Here is a 9,014-nt window from a genome sequence, read left to right as displayed (position 1 = left end):
GGCAGGGAGCGCTCTCCTCCAGCAGGCGGGGCTGGTCCCTGGGGGCGCTGTGGGGCAGCGAGAGGGGCAGGGGGCTCGGCAGGGGGAGCTCTCCCCCGGCAGGCAGGGCTGGCCCCAGGGGGTGCTGTGGGGCAGCGAGCGGGGGGCTCAGTAGTGGGCGCTCTCCCCTGGCGGGGGGCTCAGCGGGGGCGCTCTCCCCCGGCAGGCAGGGCTGGCCCCAGGGGGCGCTGTGGGGCAGCGAGAGGGGCAGGGGGAGCTCTCCCCCGGCAGGCAGGGCTGGCCCCAGGGGGGCGCTGTGGGGCAGCGAGCGGGGGGCTCAGTAGGGGGCGTGCTCCCCTGGCTGGGGGGGGGGGGGCTGGAGCCCACAAGGGGGGTGGGGGGAAATATTTGCCCAATGCAAACAGAGGCTGCTGGCGCCATCTGGTGGCTCAATGTGTTACTGCAGCGAGTCTGCACCCAGCAGCAGGGACCGGGGTAGCCAGGAGCTGCCCCCACCCCATCCCCCCACAGGACCCCCTGCTGGCAGGGCCCAGGGCAGGAGTAGCCAGGAGCTCCCCCTCCCCACCTGCGCCCCACACCAACTGGGGACATGGCTCCCACCCCGATCTCATCGCCTACTAGCCGGGGAAGAGGCTGCTTCGCCCCCGAACCCCACATCCACACCCCCCCCGCCAGGGGAGCCGGGCAGGTCCGGTGCCGTATGGATCCGGCAGGGGAAGGTGGGATATTGAGACAAGCAGGGACAGGCGCCGGGAGCGAACGTGACAGAGATGCCAAGCGCCGGAGAAAAAGGGGGAATTAAATCCCATTATGGATGGGAAGAGCCCAGACTAGTGCGTGTCATAGCCCCTATACTGCTAAGAGACCCGGGAGATTCCTCAAGTCCACAAGGGTAATTAGTTTAGCACAAAAACCAGAACCTGTTGGCTGAGGAAGACCCTACAATAATAAATCATTAAGATGTTTTGAGCACCCTGCATACTTGCCTCTCTTTGTTATTGTCGGGTCTTTGGAGCATGGGTGGCAGCGATCACTTGGTTATTGTTGGGTCTTCTGGGAACACTGGGCCCAAATGTCACTTTGTTATTGTAGGGTCTCCCGGGAGCACAGGGGGCCACCCCCGTCCCCCCATAGCAGCAGCCTCACGGGCCCATCTACTGCGGCATCTCGCCCCCTGCCAGGATCAGACCCAGCAGCCGATCTAGGCCAGCACCCGCCCCCTCCCCGCTGGCCCGGATCAGGCTGAGGGGCCCCGCTGGCCAGGTCTCTCGCCCCCACCCTCGATGCTTCTGGGAGGGGAGTGGGGGCTGGTGGGTTAGAGCAGGGGAGGGGGGCTGGGAGCCAGGACTCCTGGGTTCTCTCCCCGCCTCTGGGAAGGGAGTGGGGGCTGGTGGGTTAGAGCAGGGGGGGCTGGGAGCCAGGACTCCTGGGTTCTCTCCCCCGCTCTGGGAGGGGAGTGGGGGCTGGGAGCCAGGACTCCTGGGTTCTCTCCCCGGCTCTGGGAGGCGAGTGGAGGCTGGTGGTTAGACCAAGGGGCCCCCTCCCAGAGCTGGGACAGAGCCCAGGAGTCCTGGCTCCCAGGCTGGGAAGGGAACCCAGGAGTCCGGGTCCCTTTAAGGGGGGGCTCCTGGTCCTGCTTGGTTGCTCCTAATCCCATTTTTGTGACATCACAGGAGGTTGCTGTGGCAACGGGATGCTGCTGGAAACAGGAGACTCAGGTGGGGAGAGAAGGAGGCTGGAAGGTGAGCTCTTAAAGGGACCCCGACCCGCAGAAGGGCCAGGCGGGGGGGGGGGGGGGGCGGTGACACAGGGACCCCTCACCCGGTGCCAAGATGCAGCCAGCTCTGGGGCGGAGCGGCTGGTTATCCGGGGACCCCTGGCCCAGCACCGAGATGCTGCCACCTCTGGGGCGGGGCAGCTGGTGACCCGGGGACCCCTGGCCCAGCGATGCGGCCACCTCTGGGGTGGGGTCAGCTATCTATACAAGGATCCCTCCTCCCCTGCCACTCCCCTCCCAGCAGCCGAACCCAGGAGTCCTGACTCACGCCCCCCCCCCCGCCTGCAACCTTTCAATGGACACTCATGCCAACTGCCGGCCGGCTGGCACCCTTCCTTCCCGTGGGGCAGAGCTATTTACCCATCTCCAGCTGTGTTTGGACAGCCGCTGCCAAGGCAAACCAACCCTGCGCTGGGCCACCTGGCCCCAGACAGCGTCTCTGGGGTGGGATTCACATGCCTGGGGGCGGGGGAAGGGGGGGGGATTGGACCTGCTTGCCCCCCACTACTGGGACGACTGGGGAGGGATGTAGAGCAGGCAGATCGTGCCCCCTCCTCCGTCTTCCTTCTTTTCTTTTTCCACGGGGACTGGGGGGGCCTTCGGGCGGTTTGTTATTGTAGGGTCTCCCAGCTGGCTGGCGGCTAGCGAAAGGCATGAAATCCCAGGACCATGGAGCCCGGGTGTGCACGGCCTGGGGGGGGGCGCGCCTGTGGTTAGAGCAGGTCGGGGTGTCGGCCCCAGTTCCCCACTGTCGCCCGCCCCCCAAAAACGTACAGGGGGGGGATGATAAAAAAAGTTTTATGGCTCCCAACGAGCCAGCGAATAGAGACAAAGCTGAGTGCGTTATGTACAGATCCCCGCCGTCAAACAGTGGCCCCCCCTCCTCGCCCCCCACAGCTCAGCCCCCCACTTTCCCCGACCCATCCGGAGGCCGCATCACGGGGCAGGAGGTGCCGGGTCGGGCTCCCGGCTCTCCCCACACCACCAGAGCTGCAGGCAGTTCTGGCCACGGGCCGGGCGCTGGGGGGGCCCGGGCCCCCCTTCCACGTCCTCCTCGCCGCTGTCCCACGGCTCCGGGAACTCGCGCTGGCCGGACGCGCTGGCCAGCAAGGGCAGGCTGGGGTGCAAGCTGGACAGAGGGGAGACAGGGTCAAGAGGGGCCACCGGCTCCTCCCCCCGACCCACAGCCCCCGCACCCCGGCTCTAACATGAAGCCCCACTCCCCTCCCACAGCCAGGGAGAGAACCCAGGAGTCCTGGCTCCCAGCCCCCCCACTCACCCACCAGCCCCCACTCCCCGGGAGAGGACCCAGGTCTGGGAGGGGAGTCCTGGCTCAAAGCCCCCTTGTTCTAACTCTTCAGACCCCACTCCCCTCCCAGATCTGGGGAGCGAACCCAGGAGTCCTGGCTCCCAGCCCCCCCACTCACCCACCACTCCCCTCCCAGACCTGGGTCCTCTCCCGGGGAGTCCTGGCTCAAAGCCCCCTTGTTCTAACTCTTCAGACCCCACTCCCCTCCCAGATCTGGGGAGCGAACCCAGGAGTCCTGGCTCCCAGCCCACGCTGCTCTAACCACCAGCCCCCACTCCCCTCCCAGAGCCGGGGAGAGAACCCAGGCGTCCTGGCCCCCCGGTACCTGATCCCGTTAACGCAGTCCCGCAGGGCCTGGAACTGCAGCGCGGGTTGAAGCACCGGCTCCGTGTCTCCGGTCGGGGGCTGATCCGTGTCCCACACCGAGACCAGCCCCTCCGTGGTACCGCTCAGCAGGAACCGGCCGCTCCTGAGGGGTGGGGTGGGGGGACGGGACACGGGGGGGGGGCGACACATACCCAATCCGGCACTTAGAGGCTGCAGCTGGGGGGGTTTATGGCTCCCAGGGTTCCTTGGGCTCCACACCGACAGCGGCTGGGTGTCAGGACGCCTGGGTTCCATCCCCAGACCCCGATAATTATCTGAAGGGGCATTATTAGGGGCATTACGGTAGCAGCGTTGCCCCGCTCAGCCCCACCGCGAGCACCCCTTCCCGCCCCCCCAGACAAAGGAAGGCGCCTTACTCCTCTTCTACAGGTGGGAAACTGAGGCAGGTAGGGAAACTGAGGCACGCAGCCACAAAGCCACGTGCCTTGGCTCGTACCGAGAGCGGGTGCCGGAGCTGGGGAAGAGAACCCAGGAGTCCTGGCCCCCGGGGATGTTGAGGAAGGAGGGAAAGGTCACTCACGGCTCGAGGTCGAAGTAAAGGCGCTGGTTGGTGGCCACGGTGCGGTGCATGGAGAACAGAACCCGGCCCGGGTGCCGCAGGTCCCAGCACAGGATCTCGGGGTCCTGGGGGGGGGGGGGGGAGGGAGTGAGCCCAGCAGAAGACAACCCCCCCCGGACTCCACCCCCGACCACAGCCGTGTCTCAGGCCCTGCCCCTCTGTAAGCTCCGCCTACCTTGCGCCCGCCGGTGTAGAGCCGGGTGCCGTCGGGGGCGAAGAGGGCGTGGGTGACGCCGCCCTGGTGGCCCTGCAGCATGGCCAGGGGCGCCCCCTCGGCCCGCGAGTACAGCCCCACCGTCCGGGAGTAGGAGGTGCAGGCATAGAGGGGCTGGAGCGGGCTGAAGGCGATGCAGGAGATGATGCCGCTCTGCCCCTGTTTCTTCACTGCGTCGGAACAGGGGGACAGGTTAAAAAACCCCCAACCAATCCCCCCGGAACAGCCCTCCCACCCACTCCACTCAGCGCCGTTCCGTTAACTCTGGAACCTAATGGTGGCAGGGTGGGAAAAAGTGACACCACCGAGACCTAATACCGGGTTTAGGTTTGACCCTGCCTGCCCCCCCACCCCTCCAAACCTGGGCGGGGTATTAACTCTGGACTTTAATGATGGCAGTAAACTGCCGGCTCCATTTCACCGCAAAGAGGAGGAGGGGTCGTTCCTCCACCCCCCACAGCCTCCCCCGAGCTGAACGTTGTCACGGGCTCACAGGTCATCCCCACTCTTGGCCCCATACGGTCCCTGGGGGGCAACCCCCTTCAGTGACAGGGGGTCCACTCTCTTCCGGGGGGGGGGGGGGGGAGTGTCACCTGGAACCGCACCTCTCTGAATCTCTCGCCATGGGCCCCCCCCAGGGAGTCCACTTGCTCTGGACCCCCACTGCATCACAAACGGCAACTTCAAACCTAGGGGGCATATTAACTGTGGAGCCTAATGATGGCAGTGAGATGCCTAATGCCTATTTCACTGGCAGAAGGGGAGCAGCTGGGGCTGACACACACATTTCACCCCCCACACAAACCCGAGTGGGTCGTTAACTCTGGAACCTAATGACGGCAAACAACCTGATTTCATTCACTGCAGCGGACAGCTCAATTAGATCCACCATCCGCACACCCCCCCCATACACATCCAGATTGTTGCGGCAACAAAGAACAATGGTGACAAAGAACAATTCCCTATTTTTCTCCAGAAACCCAAGCGTCACCCCGAATCTGCCTTCCCTGATCCCCACGGGCCCCTCCTTTCCTGCTGTGGAAGTGTTAACTCTGAAACCTAATGGCATTTTACAAAACCAGCATCATGGTGCCATCCGCCACGGTGGTGCCAGGGGGCGCTCTCACCAAACGTGGGACGGCTCTCGCACACCCGGCCCGGGCGCTCCGTGTCGAACACCCGCACGGTCTTATCGAACCCGCAGAACAGCTGGGAGCCGTCGGGGGTGAAGCAAAGGGAGTGAGCGGCCGTCAGCTCATCCTGGGGACAGACACACAGAGAGGAGCGTCAGGACTCCTGGGTTCTCTTCCCGACTCTGGGTGGGGAGTGGGATCTGGTGGGTTAGAGCAGTGGGGGCTGGAAGCCAGGACGCCTGGGTTCTCTCCCAGCTCTGGGAGGGGAATGGGGCCTGGTGGGTTAGAGCAGGGTGGGGCTGGGAACCAGGACTCCTGGGTTCTCTTGCTGGCTCTGGGAGGGGAGTGGGGTCTGCTGGGGTTAAAGCAGGGGGGTCTGGGATCCCGGACTCCTGGGTTCTCTGCCCAGCTCTGGGAGGGAAGTGGGGGCCGGTGGGGTTAGAGCAGGGAGGTCTCTCCCCAGGGGTGGGCGCAGGGGGGCTGGGCGCCAGGCTCTGTACCCACCAGGTGGTTGTAGCTGCGGAACGTGGCCCGCAGGTCCCCGTGAAAAGCGTCCCACACGTGGACGGGGTTGTCACGGCTGCTGCTGGCAAAGCTGCGGGAACACAAGAGAGGCAGAAACGTGAGTGGGGGGGTCAGAGGAGAACAACTGGGGAGTGTATGATGGGGGGGGGGAACAAGCACCCCTAGAGGGGACAGGGCCCTGCCCCATTCCCCGCCCCCCTGAGCCAGCCAGTCCCTGGGCCGGATGGGAAAGGGCTCCACCCCCTTCCCCGTGGGGCAGCAGGGGGCGCCCTCGTGGCCGCAGCATTTACAAGCAGGTGGGCGGGTCCGTGGAGCTCATCAGCGGGAACCAGCAGTAGTCGTAGACGGTGTCTCCCTCGGCCATTCGCAGCACGGGGCTCTGTGGGGAGACAGACCCACGGACAGTCAGGCCGCCGCCCCCCGGAGCCACAGGGCGGGGGCAGGACTCCTGGGTTCTCTCCCCGGCTCCGGGAGGGGAGTGGGGCCTAGTGGTTAGAGCAGGGGGGGATGGGAGCCAGGACTCCTGGGTTCTCTCCCCAGCTCCGGAAGGGGAGTGGGGGCTGGTGGTTAGAGCAGGGCAGGCTGGGAGCCAGAACTCCTGGGTTCTCTCCCTGGCTCTGGGAGGCAAGTGGGGGCTATTGGGGAAAACCAGCCCCCCCCCCCCCCACCCATTTGCACCAGCACAGTTCCACACCACACGGGGGGTGTGTGTGTGTGAGACTGTCCCTTTAAGAGCCCCTCCCCCTCCCCGCCACCCCTCCCCCCTACCATCTCGGCCACGGCCCCCCACTCCTGGCCGTAGAGCTCGGGGGGCAGGTTGTAAATGCGCAAGGTGTTGTCGGCGCTGTTGGTCAGGAGACAGGATCCGTCAGGGGCCCTGCGGAGAGGGGGGCACAGCCAGGCCATCAGGGCGCCCCCATCCCTGCCCAGAACGGCGGAGAGAACCCAGGTGTCCTGCTCCCAGCCCACCCCACCCTCCCTTTAACCACTAGACTCCACTGCCCTCCCAGAGTCTCAGTTTCCCCTCCCAACCATGTGTATTTAGGCTAAAGGCCCTGTGAGGAAACAACTACCCTGAGCACCCAGCCCATTACAGGGACCCCCCCCCGATCCCAATTCGGGGTCCCCTCAATCCCAGCAGCCCCCACTCTCAAGGAGACCCCAGGTCTGGTGTGTCTGGGACCTGCTCCTGGGGCTCTGTGCACCACCAGGGGGTCCCCGATCTCCTCAAGGGGGCTGTGTGCGACACTCAGCTCCCCGGGGGGGGCGGGGGCAGCGGATCCCTGGTCAGAGCCCCGAGATGTGACCCCAAATATCCACCCCCCCCCGCCCCAGCCCCTGACACCAGGGCCCGGCCCAGCATCCTACCACTTGCAGCCCTTGAGGAAGTTCTCCAGCATGCTGCTGTATTCGCCCCAGGCCCCCGTCAGCAATTTGGGGGGCCCCAGGAACTCGTAGCCCGGCAGGCTGGGGGAGAGAGAGAGGAGGGGGAGACATTGGTACAGAGGTCACCCAGCCCCCCTGGCTCTAACCACTGGACCCCACTCCCCTCCCAGAGCTGGGGAAAGAACCCAGGAGTCCTGGCTCCCAGCCCCCCAACTCTGATCCACCAGCCCCCACTTCCCTCCCGGAACCCAGGAGTCCTGCTCCCCGCCCCTGCCGGCCATTCTAACCATTAGGCCCCAGCCTCTAACCACCCCGGTGGATCGAGACACCCCGACCCAGCCCCTGCTTGGCGCCAGCGATCAGAACCGGGTGCTCCCCGCGCCCCGGAGATCAGAGGCTCCGTGTGTGGGGCCCGAGCCAACGCCCGGCACAAGGGGGGACCCGAGCTCGTCAACCCGTCCCTTACTAGTACTCCTCTTCCCACTCCGGTTCCTGTCCTCCGTCCTCCGCCACTTCGCTCCCCGCTTCCGCCAGCCCCTGTCCCCCAGCCGGCTCCCCGCCGGGGTCCTCCGGCCTGGATCCCGCCCCCGGCGCCTGGCCCCCGGGGGAGCCGCTCTGCCGGGCCAGCTTGGCGGGGGGCTCCCCGGAGCCGGGGTCTCCCCCAGCTGGATCGTCCGCCCAGGTACTGTCAGCCAGCGTCCCTGGCTCCATCGCCCGGGGGCTCAGCTGGGCGGGCGGCGGGGAGCGCGGGGGGGGCCGTCTCTGCTCCTGCGGGTGCTGCAGCGGCCGACGAGCCCCGGTGAGTCGGGCATCCCCAGAGCGCGGGCGCCTGCCAAGGCAGGAGACAAAGGGTTAATGGCAAGAGAGAACCCAGGAGTCCTGCCTCCCAGCCCCCCCTGCTCTAACCCACCAGCCCCTGCTCCCCTCCCAGAGTCAGGGAGAGAACCCAGGAGTCCTGCCTCCCAGCCCCCTGCTCTAACCCACCAGCCCCTGCTCCCCTCCCAGAGTCAGGGAGAGAACCCAGGAGTCCCGGCTCCCAGCCCCCTGCTCTCACCACCAGCCCCCACTCCCCTCCCAGAGCCAGGGAGAGAACCCAGGAGTCCTGGCTCCAAGACCCCCCCCCCAGACCACGTGTCCTCTCTTCCCAGCTGCAATCCGGGCTCTTACCCAGGGTAGGTGGAGAGGAGAAGGGTGCTGGGGTGTGGATGGACGGGCCCACTCTCTCCCCTGGAGAAGGGGGATGGACGAGCCCATTCTCTCCCGGGGGGGGGTGGTGTTATATGGACGGGCCCACTCTCTCCCCTGGAGAAGGGGGATGGACGAGCCCATTCTCTCCCGGGGGGGGGTGGTGTTATATGGACGGGCCCACTCTCTCCCCTGGAGAAGGGGGATGGACGAGCCCATTCTCTCCCGGGGGGGGTGTTATATGGACGGGCCCACTCTCTGCCGGGGGGGGTGTGTTATATGGACGGACCCACTCTCTGCCGGGGGGGGGTGTTATATGGACGGGTCCACTCTCTCCCCTGGAGAAGGGAGATGGACGAGCCCATTCTCTCCCGGGGGGGAACAGATGGACGGGCCCACTCTCTGCCGGGGGGGTGTTATATGGACGGGCGCCGTTACCTCCCGGGTTATCGCTCCGACAGCACAAGCCGCTCAAGGGCTGGAGGCGGCCATGACAGCACCGGGCTCCACCCACTCGGTGAGATCTCGCGAGACGTGGC

The 9,014-nt window shown here is 66.3% G+C and overlaps 1 protein-coding gene across 1 annotated transcript; it reads right to left on the bottom strand.

Annotated features, from left to right (window-relative positions):
* Nucleotides 1-2,670: 2,670 nt before the first annotated feature.
* On the bottom strand, nucleotides 2,671-8,634 carry WRAP53 (WD repeat containing antisense to TP53). Its single transcript, XM_078850822.1, is given in 13 exon segments — nucleotides 2,671-2,906; nucleotides 3,412-3,555; nucleotides 3,994-4,097; nucleotides 4,208-4,416; nucleotides 5,374-5,506; nucleotides 5,884-5,974; nucleotides 6,195-6,283; nucleotides 6,673-6,781; nucleotides 7,273-7,371; nucleotides 7,757-8,051; nucleotides 8,054-8,119; nucleotides 8,458-8,526; nucleotides 8,568-8,634. Coding segments are annotated over 13 exon segments (1,653 nt in total). The 5' UTR covers nucleotides 8,620-8,634; the 3' UTR covers nucleotides 2,671-2,713.
* Between the last annotated feature and the right edge of the window lie 380 nt (nucleotides 8,635-9,014).

The sequence above is a fragment of the Lepidochelys kempii genome, chromosome 28 (genome assembly GCF_965140285.1).
Source record: "Lepidochelys kempii isolate rLepKem1 chromosome 28, rLepKem1.hap1, whole genome shotgun sequence".
Lineage (NCBI taxonomy): Eukaryota > Metazoa > Chordata > Testudines > Cheloniidae > Lepidochelys > Lepidochelys kempii.
Note: the sequence above shows the minus strand (reverse complement) of the source record. Positions and strands in the feature narration are given on the sequence as shown.